The sequence below is a fragment of the Malurus melanocephalus genome, unplaced genomic scaffold (genome assembly GCF_030028575.1).
Source record: "Malurus melanocephalus ecotype Western Australia unplaced genomic scaffold, MMel_1.1 scaffold_23, whole genome shotgun sequence".
NCBI lineage: Eukaryota > Metazoa > Chordata > Aves > Passeriformes > Maluridae > Malurus > Malurus melanocephalus.
Genome location: NW_026623255.1, coordinates 1,425,596 through 1,448,011, shown reverse-complemented (window position 1 = coordinate 1,448,011; position 22,416 = coordinate 1,425,596). Strand labels below are relative to the sequence as shown.

General features: G+C 35.5%; 1 protein-coding gene and 1 long non-coding RNA gene across 2 annotated transcripts in view; one reads left to right on the top strand and one right to left on the bottom strand.

The window, feature by feature from the left end:
- The window catches only part of AK9 (adenylate kinase 9), a 53,963-nt gene extending 31,670 nt beyond the window's left edge, over nucleotides 1–22,293 (top strand). Inside the window, exons 18-35 of the mRNA XM_057390166.1 lie at nucleotides 217–356; nucleotides 1,267–1,479; nucleotides 2,044–2,298; nucleotides 5,439–5,557; nucleotides 6,701–6,920; nucleotides 8,118–8,180; nucleotides 8,949–9,167; nucleotides 10,043–10,261; nucleotides 12,960–13,173; nucleotides 13,979–14,180; nucleotides 15,312–15,458; nucleotides 16,737–16,957; nucleotides 18,139–18,335; nucleotides 18,855–19,024; nucleotides 19,751–19,849; nucleotides 19,931–20,033; nucleotides 20,552–20,666; nucleotides 21,900–22,293. Of these exons, the coding sequence (XP_057246149.1) occupies nucleotides 217–356; nucleotides 1,267–1,479; nucleotides 2,044–2,298; nucleotides 5,439–5,557; nucleotides 6,701–6,920; nucleotides 8,118–8,180; nucleotides 8,949–9,167; nucleotides 10,043–10,261; nucleotides 12,960–13,173; nucleotides 13,979–14,180; nucleotides 15,312–15,458; nucleotides 16,737–16,957; nucleotides 18,139–18,335; nucleotides 18,855–19,024; nucleotides 19,751–19,849; nucleotides 19,931–20,033; nucleotides 20,552–20,666; nucleotides 21,900–22,102 (3,119 nt within the window). The 3' untranslated portion in view covers nucleotides 22,103–22,293. The remainder of the gene's footprint in view (nucleotides 1–216; nucleotides 357–1,266; nucleotides 1,480–2,043; nucleotides 2,299–5,438; nucleotides 5,558–6,700; nucleotides 6,921–8,117; nucleotides 8,181–8,948; nucleotides 9,168–10,042; nucleotides 10,262–12,959; nucleotides 13,174–13,978; nucleotides 14,181–15,311; nucleotides 15,459–16,736; nucleotides 16,958–18,138; nucleotides 18,336–18,854; nucleotides 19,025–19,750; nucleotides 19,850–19,930; nucleotides 20,034–20,551; nucleotides 20,667–21,899) is intronic.
- Nucleotides 6,781–14,005, bottom strand: LOC130589044 (uncharacterized). The gene is made up of 3 exons (XR_008967048.1): nucleotides 13,942–14,005; nucleotides 12,515–12,651; nucleotides 6,781–6,842 (listed from the first exon to the last, which is right to left on the bottom strand). It is a non-coding gene; the product is annotated as an uncharacterized LOC130589044 (long non-coding RNA).
- Nucleotides 22,294–22,416: the final 123 nt, after the last annotated feature.

The following is a 22,416-nucleotide window of genomic DNA, read 5'->3' as shown; positions in this document are numbered from 1 at the left end:
TCAACCAAAAGCAAGAATTTCCATTTTTAGAGGAGGCAATATAAATAATTACTACATCTAGGGAGAATATTTTGTTCTGTGTGTAGAAGAAATGCAGTATACAGTTGATATTATTTTCTTCCATGTATGTGCTTTCTTTAATGGACAAAGAGAATATATTGTGGTATAGCCAAAGGAAAAGTATTGAAACAGAAATAAAACCCCTGACTTTTCCAGAACTCTTTAAATATCACGGTTGGGAATTAGCTGATGAAGACTTAGAGGAGGAAGACCAAGATCTGGCTGCTGAAGCAGAAAATGAGGAAGAAGAAGAAGAGGAAGAAGAAGAGGGAGAGACAGGTGAAGAAGAGGAACAAGTAAGCATGCCARTTTTATTTATGCTTTTATTGTAACTCCTTTATTTTCAGTTTGAACATAACCTCAGWGAAGTCAGATTTTGCATCTGATTTTGTTTGATCCAGTTGAAGCTTTCTTGCAGAATAAATATTAGCATATGCTTCAAGAACACTTKCTTTACATTTCTGTGTTTTGGATGGTAGTAGTTTTAATTCATCAAGAAGCTCAAATACCCCCATGCTAATAGAGAAGATGACTCTACCTAGTTTTGCCTGATGGCAAAGAGGGATTTTGTTAAGGAAACAAATGTGAATTTTGATTTCTGTCAGCTAATAATGATTCTGTGAGCCATCATGTAAATATCAGAAGAGACAGAGTCCTAATAGGAAATCCCCTGTTCCATCTCAGCTATTAATAATTTTCACACACCCACTTTAATGAAATTACAGGTCTAGCTTTGCCTTTCTATTTTCATCCTATATTGGAAGATGCCCAAATTTAACAGCACAGGATAGCTATACACTGTACTAGAGCAGTATTTAATATATCTTTTAGAAATTAACTTTACTGGATAAATAACCTGACTTCATAACACCAGCTCTCAGAGGTCTACATTTAAACAGAAAATCAGCTTCAAGAACTGTCAGAAAAGATTCTATCATAGATATTTCTACCCTAATTTCAATGGCTGAGTATGATATTCATACTTTGAAATCAATTATTTTCTCAGTAATTCTCTTGGACAGTTGCTTTTCTGACTCAGAATCTAAAAAGTGTGTATTTCCATAGACTTATTTTCAGCTTCCAAACTGTTTTGAGAACACGGTTCTGATTCCTCAGATAATGTATTTGGCATTATTTAATCTGATCTAATTAATCTAAGTAAACAACTGAATTCTGAGATTTTTTTTTTAATTTTCATATTTTCAGGATGAAGAAGTAGCTAAGCAAAAGAAAAGGCACATGGGAGACACAAAACACTTTTGTCCAGTCAGACTGAAAGAGGACTTTGTCCTCTACCCTGGACTCCAGGAATATGCAGCAAAATATAAAGAAAAGATTTATTACTTTTCAACTTCTGARTGCAGAGATAAATTTTTGAAGAGCCCTGAGGAGTACGTGGCTCACAATAAACCACTACAAGTAAGAATCTTAAAAATTATTTAAAGCAGATAATAGCAGATTAAAATAACTATTTTCCATTCCCGTTTAGACTTGTTTATTATTGCTGTTTTTTTCCTAGGTAACAATATATTAGGCAAGTTCTTGAGAGAAATAAGACACTGATGATTTTCTTAATGTAAACTTAAATTAGCACATTTAATTAATGATGCAAATACAGCAGAAAAGAGAGGAAGATTATAAAGGCTTACAATAATCTTTAAATGTATTTAACAAATGACACATGTTAGGGTTTTTGTGGGTTTTTTGTAGTGTAAAAAGGGTAAAAGAATGGAAGATTTACCAGAATTGTCTAATGAAGTTCCATTTTTACCTGCTGATAGTAGGGTAGTAGATTTGTTTGGTGTTTCCAGAGAACAGGTAGTTTAGTTAGAACAGCAATAGAAAGTCTGGAAAAATTAAAACACAAAATTAAGTGATAGTTTTTGATGGAATTTTTATAATGAAATTTTTGAAGTGATAAACACTAGGAGGTGCATTGTATGTATGTATGTTAAATTGAAATATTCCAATTTTTTCCTGCAGGCTCCTCCTTTACGGGTGTGTTTACTTGGCATTCATGGAGCAGGTAAAAGTACTTGTGCGCGACAGTTAGCAGACAAATTAGGCATTTTCCATATTCAATTTGAAGAATATCTACAGGAATTGATTTTACCTAAAACTAAGAAGAAAGTTGGGCCCTTTGGTGATGAAGATCATGAATCTGACTATAAAATACCAGAGGAGCTAGAWGACTTCTCTCAGACCAGGGCTAAAACTGAAATAGAAAAAAGCAAACAGGTAATAATAATCTTTTTTACATCCAYACACAAAATAACCATTTTCAGGCCAGAACAAGAATTTCCTATAAAATTGTAAAAATTGTAAAATTATGCTAAATTATTTACTTGATGAAATTTGGAAATGATAGTTCTTGCCAATGTTTTCTTATAAATACCTCAAACATGCTTTAAAACATTTGCAAGATTTCTATGCAGGTTTTTTTTCTAAATAGTAGAGATAGATGCTAAATGGCCAATGGAAGACCAACTAAGGGAAAAGAAGGTCAAGGTCAACACAGTAATAGGAAGGTGTTCTGCAGGTATTCATTCTAGACCCCATCTCTTACCCTGAAGAACAAGCATTTACATAAATGTATATAAGCAGAGTGTTTTCTTTTTTTAGGCAGTGATATATTGGGAGAAAAAAATCCACAGGGTTTTAATGCTTTGAATACAAATGAATTTTGTAGACAGTAATGGATATGCTAAAAGCCTTCATTGTGTGGAGAAGTCTCAACACAAGTACACAGCATATAAGTCTTTCACAAAATATGTAGTASAAAGAAACTGAAAATCTACCTCTCACACAGTAGAAATAAGGATTTATCCAACACTCAATGATCTAGGAMGAAATAAGTTTCTGCATCACATTTTAAGAGCCTTTTTTGGTGCGTGTGTTCCTGGTCCCTGACAAGTACCCTGAATTACTAATTATTAGAGATCTTCAAACACTTCCTGCTACAGGATTTAAGGAAGCATGCAAGAGAGGCAGCAGGCTACAGAGGCAAGGCATCCAAAAACAGCTCAGGACAGTATTACGAAGATGAGCACTCAATGGAAGTGGAATTCAGTGAGGGATCTGAAGGGTTACAAAAAGAATTTATGTAGTATGACAGCAGTAAAWGAAAGTTCTAGAAAGACTCTAGGAGTCTGTGACTGAAAAGGCTGAGATGCTCAATGCCTTCTTTACCATGGTCTTTGCAAGTACAGTCTAATCTGTGGCCTAGAGGGCTCTGTGTCTAATAGGAAATCATGGGTAAAAAGTGGTACCATTCAAAACAGAACAGCATCAAATTTGGGATCATTTATATAACTCAAGATACACAGGTCAATGGGATGCACTTGCAGTGCTGATGAAGCTGCCAAAGGTGCATTCAAGGCCACTCTACTGTCTTGAAAAATGGAGCTGGTCCCTGATAACTGGAAGGTAATGTTCTGATGAAATAATATAAGAGCAGGTAACATTGCAAGCAAATGCTTTAACACAGATGGAGTACAGGTCAAAATGATTAATGTCAGAACAAAAAGAATCAGRTTTTCATCAAAATCAAAGAAGGAGTTCTTTTGGCAAGTTAGTTTACAACTTGGTCGTCACAGCCAAAAATATGGCAGGTGTTCCTGGCACTGGTGGATATGGCTGTCTCTCACTCAATTTAATTTTTTTGGCATCAATACATGTCTTACATCAAGGCATTTCTGTAGTATTTTTCCTTTGTCATCTTTGAATCTGATGGGAAACAATCTTCCACATTCTTTTTTCTCATGCTTGAAGTGCTTCGTCTGATGGCATGACTTAAGCACAGCTGATAGAATTTCAGTTCAGTTCAGAAACCCATTCATTGGTTCATGCACAAAACTCTATAGAGGATAATTTCCAGGGTTGTAGACTTCCCAGACATTTCTCGGAATATGACTGCCACTGGATTGCTTGACTGTTGTGTTTTTCACTGACTCACCACCTCTCCAAAATTTCATTGTCTTCCACTTCAGCACAAGAAAGTAGAAGAAAAAGAAAGCTTAAAGTAGAAGAAAGCTTAAGGTCAGCTATAATGCTCAAAGCAAAACCACTAAAGGCAAACAAAACATACCATGCAGTCTGGAAGGTTCAGCAAAAAGATACCACCCTGCTTGTTTTAGTGTCAGCCAAGGCCTTCTGATCATTGACAGGTGTGGGGGACATCCTTGTCCTTCAAATCACTGCTCTGTGGGTAGTTCTGTTTCCTCTACCTGSAGTATACATCTTGTGCTTCTTTTCTTTTATTGGATACAAATGCCATTCCTGCCTCTCTTTCGCACTGGTAATGTCAGTGACACATTTTTACATGTTTTACTCTTCTCTCCCACTTCACACATTTCTTTCAAGATGCCTCTGTGTTACAAGTCTGGCTATCACTTTGTCTTCTTAGGTATCTTCTGTCATATAAACATCTTTTAATGTATATACTGTGTCAGGCACTAGAGAAAATATTACTCATATATACTACATTAGACCTGGGGCTTCCAGCATGTTCTCAAGTTCTCCTGGCTCCATTAGCAGAACAGATGTCAGGCATAGGAATTCTTATTCAGACATGGCCTTTTGATATCAGACACGTTTTGATTCTGAGACATGTTTTGATATATGAATTATGTAAACTAATCCAGAACCACCAATGTGTATCCTCTTTTCATTATTTTTTACCACAGACTGTATCAGGAAGCTGTTCTATGAGAAGTGCATCCTCAACCATATCAACCTTACAGACTTACAGATTCTGATAAAAAACCCCAGCAGTTTTCCACAAGAATTTAGTAGTTTGATTTGGTATTTGAATACTCCGCATATGACTAGTCATTAATACTACTAGATTCTGTAGAACAATGCTATCTGTCTGGTATCTGTTCTTGTTCCAATGACCTTACATATCCATCTTCAACATTTTATTTTTATTCCATCCAAATATAATAGTTGCWCTTAAAAAGTGAAAAGCATTCTGAGGTATTGCAGGTAATCTTCCAGCATGGGAACATGTATAGCCAAGTGGAAAATTGCTTGTAGGCAATTAGGAGAAACTGTGCTCATTTTGATCTCAATTCCTCTGAACTGAGCATATGTATAATTAAATACTTAACAGTTGTGCTTGATTTTAGGTTTCATTAAAACTCATACAGCAGCCATTGCMCTAATTTTAGGGAATGACCCAAAACGTATAATGTAGTATGATGCAGCGTGACAAATGAATTTGTTTCTGCTGGTTTAAGTCAAATGAAGACAGTACCTTATTTAGCAAAAACACAATAAATGTGTCAAGTAGATACTACTTTCTGTTTTGTTTGGTTAATTGGTTTTGGATTTGGGTTGGTTTTTTTTCATTTTTGGTGGATTTTCTTTACATTAAGGAAGTGGAATTAACTGATCAAGAAGTGGCAATCAAAGCAAATCTAATGGATAATACRGAACTGCCTCCAGAAGTCCTTGATAACATTGTTCTTGACTGGTGGAAGAAAGAGCCATTCCGGTAACTGTAATTAGATTCTCTCTTWAATTAATCTTAGGAAGTACATAGTCCATTGTGTCCACAATTGTAAATTACTATTGCAGAGATTATTTCAGTGCTCTTGTACTTTTTGTGAGCAATGACTACCTGTCAGTCTTGGCTTTGTTGTACTATTTTGGTTGATATTTTGACAGTAATATTGTATTTTATAGGCTGCACACAGGGCTTACAGGATAGATACGTAAACAAAGCTTTTATATTTTTATGTAATTTTGTCCTGACTACAGATAGGGGACAGTGATTGTCTACACAGTATAAAAACAGAGAGATCAGTTTTAGGAAAAGAAAGAATGCACCAAAACAAAAAATTGCCCAGCATTATACATAATGTTGTATCATTATATTATACTATGTAATATGACACTACATTACACTACTAAATGATACTATGTTGAACTCTTCTTCCCCACAGCATCCAGGGCTACCTGTTCTTCCCTCCACTCCCACTCCTTGTAGCTTCTTATGGTTTCTGCAATTTTACAATGTATCCTATCAGAGTCTAAAGTAATAAAAATAAATATTAACTTCTTATCAACGCAGCATTCAGCCTTACATAACTACTCAYCTGATTCCAAATTATAAGAGCTCCAGTAAGCCATAGAGCTTTCCAGGTATAAATGACTTGTCTTTAACATCTGCAGAAAGAGAAAATTAAGTCATGCTGAGTAGCAAATTTCTCATCCTATGCTAGAGAAGAAACATAAATTTTCAGGTAGAAACTTTCCTTGGCAGTTGTTACCAAAAAACCATTTGGGGCAACTTCTATTTTTTCAGAGTAGAGCCTAAAAAAATATTGGGTTTAGAGTCACACAAGCAAGTCTGAGGACACTATTTTGGGGGTTTTAAGTTATTTTAAAATATGTAAGCATTGCRCATTAAAACCTCAGAAGAAATTAATTAGTAAATATGATAATTAATATACATACTGAAATATCAGTTCTGCATTGTCAAAAGATAGTAGCTGAAAGTATTTTTTAAATTTTACTTCTAACATACACATTTAACATGGGAGGGTTTGTGGAGTTTTTTCAAAATAATTGCATGTTCACTGTGTTGCACTTTAAACTGCACTGTGTAATGATAAATATCTTATTTTCCAATAAGGTCCACAGGCTTTATACTGGATGGCTTTCCTCGTAGTTCAGATGAAGCCAAATATTTGTCAGATCGAGGACTCTGTCCTGATGTTGCAGTTTATATTCAAGTAGAAGAAAGTAACATTCTTGACCGTCTTTTTCCTCCACGTCTGGAAAAATGGAAAGACAGACGACGTAAAAAAAAGGAATATAAAAGGAACCTGAAGGAGCTAAAAGCAAAAAAAAGGGTATGTTTTTAACCCTACATCAGTTTTTTTGTTGTTTCAAGAGCAGAGTTCTAAACATAGATTCTAAAACTCCCAAAGCTGTGAAGAGCACACAGAGTAATAGATATTGGAGCCAGGAGACAGTCCTACACATTCACAGCATTCCTAGGCTTACCATAGGGGCCAAAAATAATTTAGGGCTCCTTTCCTCTTCTATGCAATTAGTTTATGCAGGAGTTTGGGCATCTCACAGTCAAAGACAAGTAGCTATGCTGCCAGTTAAAAGGCAGTCGGACAGAATCTAGTAAGTCTGAGAGCAAAAGGCAACTAGATCGAGGGAATGAATATGGCAATAAAAAAAAACAAATAGACAGTTCATGCACTGTAATGTTGTTGCATCCCAGATTCCCTGAGCATGTGCTGTTGAGTTGATCAGCATGTCCCATAGGCTGACTTCATGAGTACTCCATGGGGGATGTGTCTGTGTTTCCAACTCTGATATTCTGCACAGGAATGTAGTACCTCTGAGCCACATTCTCAGTGCTGTTGCAGCTGCTCTGTCTCCCATTCAAATGAAGCTGTGTCTACTGTGGAGCAGGTTACAAGTTGTTTGAGGCAATTGGAAGATTCTGCAGACATTTACAATTGGCACATATAATATATTCATGGTTCCTAACTTTATATAAAGTGAGACGTAGTATTTCACATGTAATATCAGAAAAGGTTTGAGCATCRTTACTACGGAACARCTGACACACAGCAAGTTAGGACAAYAGAATTTGGGACAAGACTCATACGATACCATTAATRTCCCTAAACAGTCAAAGGGAACACCACGTATTTACCACCATGCTCAATCACCCCTTTGCCAAATGGCAGAAACCACCTATAAATTTAGAAACTCTGTAGTTTACCAAAAAACCTATTACTGTATTTTCAGCATGAGAAGAATCATAGTCTTTCTTTTTCCTCTAATCTCAAAATCAGAAATTGCCAAATTAGTTTAACTAAAATATGCTTACATGTTTTCTTAGTAGAGAGGTATATCTGGTCTGCARCATTTCAAACTCTAAGCAGTATTTTTTAACATTAGAACCAATTGGAAACAGAATTTTAAGATGGAAAGAACAGTGGTAATTAAAGGTTACATGACCAATTTTCAGACAGGGAGCTTTTATTAGGAAGTATCAGTCTTCTTACATGTTTTTTCACTAACAGAATGAGAAGATTGCCAGAAGAAGGGAAGAACTTTTAGCAGAGCGAAAACAGATGAAGCAGGAGGTAAGGAAACAACCTAATAAGAAAGAAATAGAAGTGGTTGCATTCATACCAGGGAAATTTCTACASCTCTTAGTCACAGACTGCAAGACAATGTAGAACTGTAAAATTATTAYAGACTGTGAGAAACCTCTGCTTTTAGAAATTATTCTATATTATGTTTTAATTGCTTGTCGATTCATGAGGACTAAAAATTTTGAAAGAATTCTCAATCTGCGCTTCAATTCAGGAAAATACTTATGAATGTGTTTAATGTATCTAAGCGTAAGAGTAGCCCCACTAATTGAAATTAGGCATATGCCTTTAAGCACGTGCTTTTGTGGTTAATCCTGAATAGGACTATACCAGGATTTCTRCCCAAAGTCCATTACATAATATATTTATAAATGCAGTCATGTACTACTTGACTTCTCATGATATTCTGCCAGATACACTTTTACCAAACATGCTTGTTTATAACAAAGTCTTGTCAAACAATACAATGTATGAAAAAACCACTCCTCTTATCAAAACTGCACTGTAGCTCTTCAGGTTAAGTACTCTTGAAACTGGTAGAATGCTTCACTGTATGCGCTATGCAATAGTGCCACATTTTCTTCTGAAATAGGATTCTAGAATTTACTAGGTTTTGCTTACGATAAAGGATATACCAAAATGAGGTTTTGTTGAATTAATGGACTTTCTGTTTAAAAAGAGATGAGAATACCCTATTTGTTCCTTCAAAACATCTGTATCACAGACATGAAACAACAAAATACTTTGTCTTTTTAGGCTTTAGAAAATAATGAGAATGATGAAGCTACKGAGGAGGATGATGAGAATGAAAAGAAAGTTATTGAAGCTATACTTGCAGAAGAGTTTTTAGTAGTAGAAGAAGATGAAGAACTAGATGATGAAGAAGAAGAAGATGAAGAAGAAGTTGCTGAGCGCATGCAAAGTGAAATTTCAGAAAGGTTTGAAACAGAAGTAGAGAGATTACAAGGTGTGCAGGTACTGATGCCGCTGCTTATTTTGTTAAGGTATATGATCACATGATGCAAGAAGAATTGTCATATTTATTTGTCACATTGAAAAAATTATAGTGCCATGCTGCTCTACTCTAAGTATGTGAACAAGATGAAGACTGTACTGAGCAGATGTAAACTTAAAGAGTATATAATTTATATAACTAATATAGTAGAGAAAAAAAAAGGAAACTTTTAGGTCTAATCTTGGTATAATTTTTGTTTTTATACGTCAATTGATACAGGCAACTAAACTAGAAAGTTGTGAATATATGAACAGTATTTAAAAATCATTTTTGAGGCAAAATTCTTACTAGACCATTCTATTTTTTAATACAGTTCCTAGTTCCTGGTGATAAAACCAAATGTAAAGAAAAAATCCAAATCTAATTTTRGTTGAGATTCCAGGTGTTTGACACCGTTCTCACACCTAGTAACAGAATWTTCTTGAAATCAGTGCAATTGCCTATGGTAAGGTAACCTCATCTAATACTACACATCTGCAATGCTAATGTCACACCTAAGGCMGTAGGTAGGTTGGTGACATTTGTTTATTATCTACTAAGTATTTCACTTCAGAAAGAAACTAATMGTAATTTAGAAGATCTATCCACTGACCACAGAGAAAGTTTACAAAACCAGATAATATTATAATATTGTGATGTTGTGACAATATAGAAGTTTAAACTTCAGCAGGCAGGAAGACGAATTCCCATCTCAAGTCAAATTTTGCTCATTTATGGTGACTCAGAACATGCTTAGGAAATCCTTAATCATTCACAGAAAAATCTTGTGATCAGTCTTTATTAAAAATCCGATTGCATTTATGATTCTAATACTTCATTATGTTTTCATAACCAGGAAGAATTTGAAAGGTTATTAATACCAGCAGTTGAGATCAGTGGAGAACGGAAGCCTCGTGTTGTCTGCTACCAAATATACAACAAGCTGAAATCTCTAGTGGAAAACCGTGAAAGCATTTTTGAGAAATGTTACCCAATAAGTTTGCCACTTGCACAGAAGATGCTCGGTTGCTCATATAAATTACTAAGTTCTTTTGGTCATTGGGATCCAATCAAGGTAATGTTCTTAAGAGGCTGAAGAATGTTTTCAAGAGTTGATACTTTTTAAAAATGTGTATCACATTAAGAAGATGTTATCAGACAGTAGCAACTAATACCAGAAATATTTAATGAAAACTACATTACTGAATCAAAATTACACCACTAAATATACACAAAATACATCAAGCATTGATATAAAAGATGTTCATCTTTTCAGTGTTGCAGCTAATTTAAGGCTGAGAGACATTCAGTAAAATTGGTTACACTGTCATTGGTGACATGATCAAAGATGGCATTGAATCAGAAAGAAATGCCTAACTCTAAATGATGCACAAAACACAGGACATCAGAAAAGGTCTCAAAGACTTCCAGTAGTAGTGAGAGCTAACTGAAAGGATTTGCAGTATGAATTTGTAAGAGGCCACACATATAAGCAGCCACCAAACCCAGTAGTGGCAAAAAATATTAGATGCGTGTAATTAGCAATAATTCTTTCTTGTCAAAATTTACAAAGAGCAACTTTTTGTCAAAATTTTGAAGAGCAACAAATCTATTTCCATGGTATTTTACTAGAGATTTGGAAAGTTGAGGTCAGAAAGTGCTCATCTCTGTCCCCAAAGTGGACTGATACAATTTTGCAGGTAGGAAATTAAATGTTCACAGGTAATTCTTTTGTTTTAATGCCAGAAATAAAAGCAGATTGCATTCGGAGTAAATAAAAAAATAAAAAGGAGGATTTGTTAAAAAAAAWTCAGTGAACTACATACAGAAAATAAGAAGGCCCTGAAGGAAACACTTTGAAGTTTGTCCTTCATTTTATTAAAAACGTTGTCCTTCATTTTATTATGCCAATTAATTGAACAATTTTATTTTTTGTATAGTCATCATGTTGGGTCTTTACCTGTTCCAGATCATATTTGTCTCTCCTTAGCCTTAGGATCAGAACCTCATGGCTGCATCAATTGGCATCTAATTATCTAGGGGCATACTAACAGAAGAAGATATTTCTAGTCCTCTGTCATTTCCAACTACTGAATCACAGTTTAAGTGTTTACTTGCAATTAGTCCCTACACTCTAGTACTTGCTCATTGTTCWGTCAGATTTCACTACATTTTTGTATTCAATTTCTCCAGTCCATTCTTTTATTCTATTCAGTTTTTTTAACCAACCAAAAAGTACAATTCAGTTAGAAGAAAGAAGTCATAGGAAGCTATTGGATAAAATAAGAGTGGTGTGCTGACAATTAAAATGTACAAGCTGATARAAATGGAAGGGAAATAGGATAATTTTGAGAGCATTTTAGGATAATAATAGAAATTATAACATTTATTACAGATTGGAAGTTTTGGGGTAAAAAAGCAAATTGAATACATGCCAGTTACTTTCAGATTAAATTGAGGGGGGAGGGKAAGTAGTTATGCAACTGATTAGATAAGCAGAGAATAAAAATTATGAGCTGAGGCAGGAATGGAAGCAGATATGCAATAGAACAGACTCATGAAATCTTACAAACTGAGGGCAAACACCCTGAAATGACTTGATGCAGGAATAGGAACCTATGGATGTGAGAAGAGTTTGGCAAGACAATGCCACACAGTAGAACACKGCCATCTCTAGCTGTGATAACCAGACCAACTTCACTGACTCCTTCAAAAAAGTAGTAATAGATTCGTGAGGTGTGATTTTCTTCAACAAGAAGCTAAGTTGACTCTTCCCTTCATGATATGTATACATATTAATTGATATGTATTCTTGTAACTACTGGTTTTTTTTCCTTAATATATTTCAATTTGCTCAATACAGAGTCATTTACTGGACTATGTCTGCCAGATTCTACCCTGGAGGAAAAAACTTTTTTAAAAAATAGTAGTTTTCTCCACCTTCCTTTTTTTGTTGAAGGAAGACCAATGTTACATATTACTCAGAACAAATTACAAGTCTGAGTCCCTTTAGAACATAAGGTGAATGCCACCTGGTCTGGGCAATTTTTTCTTCATATGTCAACATTTTGTTTTAAAGCATCTTTTATTGACACTTTTAGGCAGTTCTTCCAAGGAGGGCTGCAACAGGGACATGACTAAGTTCTTCCACAGAGCAGAGTGGTGCAAGGAATTAATCTGGCATTACTCCAATKACTATTTCTGCCAATTGCATCTCTTACATGTCAATGATCCATCAACACTGCAAACCTTTYATTGGGCTGTCTGATGTGTTTGAAAAGATTTCATCAGCAGTGCATGTGTTTTTCCAAAAGCTTTTTTGGCTTACCTTGTTGTGGTTTTTYATTTAACCATAATGTAAGTATTGATGTTCTTTTACGTCTTCTTCATTTGTACATGACTTCTATTGCATAAAATTTTCTCTGTGTACTTTCTACCGTCAGGCAGGTAGGTGGGTTTAATTCACTGAGGAATAAAATGATTCTCCTTATTCTTTGAAAATACAAGAAAGTATTAGGTTAGTCTTCTCTGACTACACTAYCTTGACAAACATAAAGTGTAATGGTACCACCTACTGGATATAGTGAATATTCTTTCTGTCTTCAATGTTTATTTCATCTYTTTGAATAAGAAGTGTAGGTATGGAATTTTCTCAAACTTGAGCAAAATAATCCATCCATATCTACCTGCCTATTAAGCCACTGCTCTGAGAAGGACRAAGAAGAGGCTTTGTCTAACCTAATCAGTTGATTCCCATTTTGTATATTCTACAGCTAAGTAAAGGAGACGTGATCAGGCCACAACAAAGGCAAAGAAATGCAGTCTTTCCAGTAATCCATCGACAATATATTTATTTCCTTTCAAGTAAAGAAAATAAAGAAATATTTATGACAAATCCCATCAAATATATTTGTCAGCCAAAACCTAATACATTTATGCCAATAAAGATTGCAATTGTGGGACCTCCAAAATCTGGAAAGACTACAGGTATGAGCAGTTATCTATRAAGCAAAACATTATTTAATGACTGAAGCTGTATCTGTCCTTATTGTTATTAAACGATCACAAACCATTAATATTGTTGGTCTTCCTGCTCTTCTTGCTGGGCACAGATTCTTTTAGTTACATTCCCTAGTGTCTCATTTGACAGTCTGATACATCACATTGTGTATCTGAATTTTATCCCAGGTCCTTAAGGGGTTACTGCACTTAGGAAAAATTGGACTTAAACTATTTATACCCCTTGTATTGTTTATTATTATTTTCTAATAATTTCTTTTTCAGTCAATATGAGCTAATGTAAAATGGGAAATATCCTAGGATGAAGGACTAGGACCCCAAACTCCCCATTACCCAGCCTGTTTCCAAATTTCTAGATTAAAAAACCCCCAAGATTTCTCTCCTTCTCCCCTCCCCTTCCTCCTTCATGGCTCTGTCAATCCACACATCTCTGCCTTTTACTGGAGGAGAAGGAAATTCATTTCAAACCATAGTTTCACAATCAGAATAGAATGTTAGGAAGAAAAGAGACAGGCTGAAATTAWGTCATTTAAGAAGGAAATTTTAACCATATTTCCCATTTCCTGGATAAATGATGTAACTGGTGGGCTATTCTGTAAAAGGAGCAGCAGTGGAAGTATATTTTCTAACACACTTTGTAATATTATTGACTRTACCTGCTGAGGTTTTTTGCTAAATTGACCAGTATTAGTACACTGGGCATGCTCTGTGAATATGTGAGGTTGTTTTTCTTACCTTAAAAGTTGTGACTTGAAATCAAAATGTTTTGCAGTTGCCCAGAGACTTGCAAGTGTTTATGGTTTCCAGCGCCTGTCCTTAGGAGACGCCATCCGGTTGGTGATCAACAACCAGCCAGAGAGTGAGTTGGCACTGATGGTAAAGTCACACCTTCACCAAGGACTCACTGTACCTGATGAATTGGCCATCCAGGCTCTAGATGTGGCTCTGCTAAATCACGTGAATAATGCCACTGGGTAAGTCTTCTTGGGGTTTTGGGTGTTTCTCAAAGACAGGCCAGTCTCTTCATAGGCATGGATTCCTATGTTGTTGCTGTAAAACTATTTCACTAAAACACATCAGTGGTTTCTGCATTAAGAAAATAATCTGTACAAAAGGAGATTTTTTTACAATTGCTCTGGGAAATGGGACTGAAGCATAATTTTCTGCAATTTTCAAGTAACTATATTGCTGTAAATCCAAGTAATATACTTTATAACAGTTACCTTTTTTCATTAGTTAATAAGCTAATATCTTCTATTATACATAGACAACTACCATTTGGCCTCTTATGCCAACTCCAGAACTAACTTGGACATACCTAATTCTCTTTGATCATGCAGGCTGGTTCAGTAGACAAATTCTTTTCTGGTTTTGTTAACAACTGAAGTTATTAAGGAGAAACTGAAACCACTGAGTCTTTCCATGTCATTTATATGTGATCCTAGGTTTTTTCTCCGGCACTGAAACACCTTTGAAACCGGGCAGACTCAAAAAGCTTTAAGATCATTATTTAATGACATTCAATTCCTCTCCCCAAAAAGAATTGTTACAGAGAAAGGCAATTCTGCAATAATCTCTGAAAACTGTGCTTGAGATCAGAATTCTTTCAGCTTCTCCTTCATGTTAAATCCTGGAATATTGTTTCAGTGTATTTTATTCCAGTATTGCCTAACATGTGAAAAGCATTTCTTCTTCAATATGATTTAAAAAATTCTTCAAGTACTTGGGTAAATAATTTTACTTACCACTTTAAAAACTGCTCCTCCCAATCCATATGGAGACTTCTTATAGTTAAAATATGTTTCTGAATGATTGATGCATCCACTTACCTTTTGCCCTTTGTGCATGTCCTTTTCTCATTACTATTTCTTATTCTACCTACTTGTTTTGGTTTTGTTTTTTTTTTTTTTTTTTTTTTTTTTTTTTTTTTTTTTTTTAATTTGGTTGTAAATTCTTAGGAGTGAAAACTTCCTGTCAAGTCAAAGCAGTGATAACTTCATGGCATGGGTGTCTCCATGGAAAGTGTACTAGAAATATACATAGACTTACTGGTTGATTGGAAACTCTCTTTGGAAAACTGTTTTTCTGTTTCTGTTTTTGTGCAGAGTGGTAATTGATGGATATCCTCAGACAAGAAAACAAGTAAATCTCTTGGAATCAGCTAAGATAATTCCAGCAAAAATCTTTGAATTTGAAATGGATTCAAAGGAAGTGTTCAGAAGAGCATTGTTGGATAAGGAAATCGCAGACCGGTAATGATGTTCCCGGATAGAAATTTCTTTTCCAACATGATATTGTAATATCTTTATTTATGTGCCTCCGTGCTATATCCAGAGGTTGTATCTTACCTGGAGCATAACTCAGCTGTCTCTGAACTCCACATATGAAAGATATGGGAACCAGTCCCCCTCCTTTCTAATGCTTTGATTTCCATAGGCCAGAAACAGGGATGTAAGGTGTTAGTGGCATGCTCTGGCCTGATCCCATGTTTGTGGCATGCTCTGGCCTGATCTCTTGATTTCATGACTGAGGTACAAATGTGCAATGCTGTGCACCCACTGCTTAGTTAAACTGGTTTAATGAAACTGTAGCAGTTCTCTCAGCTACTAAACTTTATTTTTCATCAATTTAATTATCGTAATAAAAGAAATAGATACTTCATCTAATAAGCCCTCTTCTAAAACTTGAAGTTCTTTTAAAAATATGGAAATAATACATATTTAGTAATGTAAAGAATTCAGGAGTTCTAAGCTTTTCAATTCAGTTCATTCCCTTCTTTGTTTTTCTGAGAAGATAAATATTCTGTTTAAAGAGCTGTTGGTTGTTTTTGAGGAAGAACAGTAAGTAGTTTATAAGCAGACAGGGAATGAAAAAGAACAGAACATTCACCTTAAAATTAAATTCTGTAAGAGCCTGGTTCTCATTAGAGGAAGTGTTTCTAAGAAATTCCAGATAGCTTGGAGCATTATTGCATGCCTCTTTCATTTTGTCCTTTTCTTTTTGTCTCTTTCTTTTTATCAAGTAATCAGTACAATGTTAAATTGTTTACTGGAAGACTAAAGACAATTTGCATTGCAAAAAATTAAATCAGTGATGTGTTTTTGAAAGTATTTACTTTAAACTTCATTTTAAATACCAAACTAATTACATTTCATRGGCTTAAGTACAATTCAAGTGTGCAATATCAGGGTACCATCTAAAGGTATATTAGTAGTGTGTGTCAGTTAGTATGTGCTTATACATTCTAAATCCTTTGCAAAATAATTATTGATTTGTATTTGGGACATAAATAGAAGAAGTTTTGTTCTTTGTTTTTGAATAGGACTGTCTGATCATAAGTACACTGCTTTTCACATGTAGCTGGTAATATTCTTAATAAGAAATTTGTATTTCTCAAATATGTTCTACAGTGTCAAATAAGCAGAATTTTGTAAAAAGAATTTACAGTGAATTCTAGAATTTATGCCTGAAATTCAAAGAAATTGTCTAGTCTTCAGATTTAAATCACTGTTATTTTTCATTGTCTTTAGACCTCCCTATCCTGAACATAATAGCTCACAGATTCTAGCTGTTAAAAATTCCTGCTATAAACAGCACATTGATGATATTAGAACTTACTATATGAAGGAACGTCAGAACTGGTGTGTGATTGATGGCGGTCATAGCAAGTGGAGGGTGTGGAACAAAGTTTTGCAAGAAGTTCAAGTGGTTGTTAAACAAATCCAGGTATACCTGGAAAGAAGAAGAGAAGGTAAAAAAAACCCAACAAAGTTTCCCAGAGTATTTGTTTCTTTAAAATGCAATTCTGTTCTTCTGCAATGTACTATGTACATGCCAACTTCACCTTTCTTTGGATGAGGCTAATTCTTCGGCATAWACATGCCCTGAAATTCTTTGATCTCATCTCTAGAGATCTTGAAGAGATCTCTTGAAAAGAGTGAAGACAAAGCCAACTACAGGACMGTCTGAGGCCATCCTCCAAAGAACAGGGTAACATATCTGCTAAAGGAAGTTAGAGTCCTTGGTCCCTGGTAGATTCAGCAACACCRGTTGGTAAATCACAAAGAGTACAAAGTATACACGGGGAACTTTGCAGCTTCACTTTAGTGTTAGTGAAGTAAGAGGGAGGGAAGGGAAGATGTTAATTTAAAATACAGAAATAAGCTTAAATATGCCATCTGAGTTAATTTCTGTGCTTTGAAAAGAAAATCACTTTCTTCAAAAATGGCACAGTTCCCACTTGACTTTTTGTGTGTCAACATTGGTCTGTTAAATATGCCTTCTAAATATGTCTGTACTATTTAACTAGAATTACTCTGAAGGGAAAACAGACTTACTTATCTTATATCCACCTTTTGGGTTTAACTTTTACATCTCTGTGGCTACACAAAATCAAAGTCATAACCAAAAATAATAAAATGCATTTAACATTTTCACATCAAGCTTGAAAAGCAGGATTTTTAAGTAATTTGGGTTTGAGATGACATTTTATTCAAGATTTTGACTACAGATAGACAGTAGCATTTGGAAGAATGGATGAATAAAGGGGAGGCTTTCATCACACCTTGTACTCTTTTTCATCAATGTAAAGAAATAAAATAATAGCTGAAATGTCCCTTAGTAGCAAGGGAGTAAAACAATAAATCATAAATAAGAGGGAGAACATACAGCAATAARCTGATCATGCAGTGTCCCACATCATTAATAATTATTGTATTTCTTAAATGTTACCAAATTGGTGTTAAAATTAAGTGGTAAAATGAGTTGCAACTTCATTTTATTATCAAATTGCTCTTTTTGTTCTTACTATTATTTCACATAATTTTCTAATTAAGAAATACTTTCTAAACTGTAACATTCCTGAGTAGAATTGTTTGATGTTTCTACATCTCGCATAAATAAAACATTATCATTAATTGCTTTCATTACCAGGAAAAGCAGCCAACATTGCTGATTTATGTATCACTCCTGAGGAACTGCAGGCACAGCTGGGGGAGTATGGACAGTACTGTCCCGTCAGCCTTGCAGAGAAGGGTGAACTGATTGACTGCTCTGGAACTTCCTCATTGGAGTTTGCTGCAGAGTTTCAAGGACACTATTACAAAATGGCTTCACAGGAAAAACTGGAAGTAAGTGTCAAAAAAGCAGGTCAAAAAGGAGGGGATTATGGGAAGAAGGAACATTGTTGCTTAGATTCTTTGATTCCATACAGAAATAAATAATATGCAATTTGTATTAGACCACTGTTGTTAGCACTCAGGCTTTTGTTCTGCATACTTCTGCTATCAAGCGTCTAGGCAGACAAAATGCAGCACAGACAGCATTAAACTAAAGCTCCTCTTACAAATTATCACAGATCAAACATTAGTCTGAAAACAATAACTTTCTCCTTTCTTCATCTGTTTTGGGAGACTGGGTGTGGAAAGTGTCTTATGATAGCAGTGGATAGTGATGGATGGTGGGTGGATAGTGACTGCTTCAGCTAAGAGTAGGTTGGAAAAGAAATTACCTAAGAGCAACAGCAGTGCCAACACATTGTTGCATTGTAGAAAAAATAAATAGTCTAAATTGTGTGAGCCAGTCCTCTGCAGTTTGACTAACAGTCCTAGAGTGCTTCTTTCATGATAAAAACATTTCTTTTTCTACAGAAATTCTTGAGCAGACCAGATGCTTATGTGTCATCACTGGCACCTCACCCTTTCCCACCCCCACATATGCTACCACAGAAACTGACTGCAGAAGAAGTCAAGGCCKTATTCCCTCTAAAGGCTGAAATGCAGGGATACTGTCCAGTCACTTACCTGGATGGAAAACAGAGGTATGTCACTAGAATTTTCATAATCTGAATTRGAGACTAAATATCCTATATTAATACATTAGTGAGGAAACACTACCAAAGTACTTTTTAATAGTTTTGGGGGTTTGGACAGGAAAAACAATTACAATTCTCTATACTGCACTTGTGGCTTTGGAAATCATTATAAAATCACCTTCTAATACCTACATGGCTGCAGGTTCTACAAGGATGCGTGTTGGCTTGCTGTCTTTCATGGTAAAGATGGACATACATAATTTGAATTCTATCATAAGCCTTCAAAGGTTCAAACAAATCTCATAAATCCCTGGTAGATGCAAAACTAGCTATTATGATTTTTGTAAAAGATCCATAAAGCTCCACCCTAAAGTCACAGATTTCTTCAGTGTGCCAGAATTTCTCATCAGAGGAGAACCATAATAGCCAATTCTCTGTTATCCCTTCTTAATCTCCTGAAAAACTGTGATTGGCATTCTAAATGGAGGACCCCTAAAGCAGCTCTATAAAAGTTCCTAAATAAGCAGAGTTTGATGGAGAGACTCTATCAGATTTTGAACCTGGTAACTGTCAGTCATGTAGTGGAAACTTGAATGATCCAATTGCTATTTTTTGTAATTGCTACACTTGCTAAATTATCAGAAGGCTCYCAGTAGCTCATGAACTTGCACCACACAAATTATGTTCTATGTTTTCTGTGAAAGAATAATTGTTTTTGCTCCATCTCTTCAGATATGAAGCTTTGGTGCCTGGCAACATTGAGTATGCAGCGAAATACCAAGATAAGATATATCTTCTTGAAAGTGAAGAAAAACTTCAGAAGTTTATGAGGTGAATACACTAACTGTATTTTAATCTTCTATCATGTTACTGTTTATACATCTTAAAAGTGCTTATCTTTTATCTGGTTAGGTTACCAGAGAAGTACTGGAATCTGAAGCTTCCCCATAAACTCCCTCCAAAAAAGGAGCCAATGTTACTAACTACACTTCCTTTGGCTGGATACCTTGAACAGGCCAGTTTTTACTTTTCTTTTTTAAAACATGATTTTGTGATATATAGCATATCTCACTTAGTTTATTTAATTTTTAATGCAATATGAGTCTTGTGTGTATTAAAGGGATTATATTAAATTGAAAAATTTGTAGTTACAATTGAGAGCAATTTTTTTAAAGCCTTAAAATAATAAATATTTGTAGCTTTAATGGAAAAAAAACCACAAGGCCCTCAGAGGGGGATAATAGGCTGCAGTTATTATTATTATTATATGATAAATTTTCTCACTTAGTTCTGTATCATTTTGGTTTGATTTTTAACACCAGCATAGACACACGCTTACCTGGAAAAATTTAAGAGTAGTTCCTTAACCTTTGACACATGAATAAATTTAAAAGTTATTAATTTTATACTAATTTGTAATCTACTATTCACTAACTTGGGGTATCTCCCCTGTCATTGGATCTACATTACAACAGGATAAGGAATTGTTCAAGATTTCTGTAATGGTCTTTTAAAGTTGTTTTCTTTCTTTAGGGAGTAGCAACTTCTCTAATAAAAGCTCTGCATGAAGTTGGTAGCCTTAAGCCAAAGTTTCCATTCCTAAGTGTGAAAGAAACTGCTCTGCTTTTTGTTTCCTTCCATTTAAAAGGTAGCGTATAAAGCATGCTATAGAAATAACTAATTATACAAATGAATAAATCCTCTGATACAATATACAATTGGTGTTCATATTTTCTATTTTTTAGAATTTCTGTTTGGGTCTTTTTCAGCCGGAGATGTTAGTTGCAATCCTTAATAGYTTGCAATCAGCTTAACTAGTGCCAGCTTTCTTGATTTCAACATCCTTGTTTGTAGCTCTGCTATAGCTTTGGTCTGGTTTCCAGTATTGTTGGAGATTTCTGGAGCAAGACTGACATTTCTTTTAACCCACCAATTTTGTCTTTTAGAAGCCAACCTGTTCGCTGGGTGCACTTCACCTGGCCTTCAGTATTTTACATTTTGACTTACTTTTYTAGATTATACCAATATTTATTATTTTTTTCACATTCTGTGTTTCCTCATATAGTTTCCAGAGTCCTCCGGAATTCTCTTGAACTATCACAGATCTTTTGCTAGCATAGCTTTGTTAAGACCACTGAACAGGGCAGGCACATGGTAAGCCCCTGCATAAATGTACAGTTCCTAAGCCACCAAACTGCTTTTATACTGTAGTTTGCTTCATCCACAAAGATTGTTYTCATTCTATTGTTAGCACAGCTTTGCTAACATAAGGATGTCCATGCTAGGAGTGCTTTGCTCATATATTGTAACATTAAATCATTATTAGCAGTGGATGATGAACCAGAAAGGTTATGCAAGTGCAGAAATCTCCTCATACAATGCCCAACAGTTTGACCATAGGAATCCAGGAAAACAAGTTATCTTCTTCTAGAACTGGGTAGAACTGCTTCCAGCTTTAAGATATAGCATTCCTGTACACGCACAAAGCACTTGAACACAGGGAGGAACTTCTTTCATGTGCGAGTGATCAAGCACTGGAGCAGATTGCCCAGAGAAGTTGTGGAGTCTTCATCACTGGAAATACTCAAGAAGCCATCTAGACACAACCTTGTGCCATATGCAGAATAACTAACCCTGCTTGAGCAGGGAGGTTAGACCAGATCACCCACTGTGATACCTTCCAACCTGGCCCATCCTGTGATTTTCTGATTTGTTACTAATATAGCATTATTTATTATTGGGCAACTCTTCAGAGTAGTSACACCATTCTTGATCACAAATTTGATCAAAGTGCTTCACATTGTGGTCCTCTTGAAAATTTCTGTAATATAATTCCACAAAGTCTACACGGGACACTAACCTGCTGCTTCATTTCTTGCAGCACACAACCCCCAGAACTCGGAGCCAGTGCGGCAGATGTACAGGAAGAAGCTGTTGCAGTTTGTGGAACATTGCGAACTCCTCCCCTACCTGGGGACTGCCATGATGGGCCCTTATAAGGAGCCAAAAGATCGGCCCCTTGGCCTTGATGATAAGCTGCAGACTTTTTTTTCCCTGAAAGGCACCCGCCCCACTTTTGTGTAAACCCTGTATTCCCACTGATTAGCACATGGAGCGTTGCCCTCAGGCACCAGTATGGATGCGATGTGGCTTGTGAACATTGTGCCTTTTCAGGCCCATTTTTTAACCATAAAATCTTAGAAATAAAATTTTTTGTCTGAAGTTGAAAGAGATAAAGCTACTAGAGAGCATCCAAAGGAGGGCTGTGATAATGGTGAAGGGCCTTGAGGGGCAGCTGTATGAGAAGCAGCTGTGGGCACTTAATCTGTTCAGCCTGGAGGAGACTGAGGGGAGACCTCATTTAACTTRTAACTTCCTCATGAGAGGAAGACGAGGGG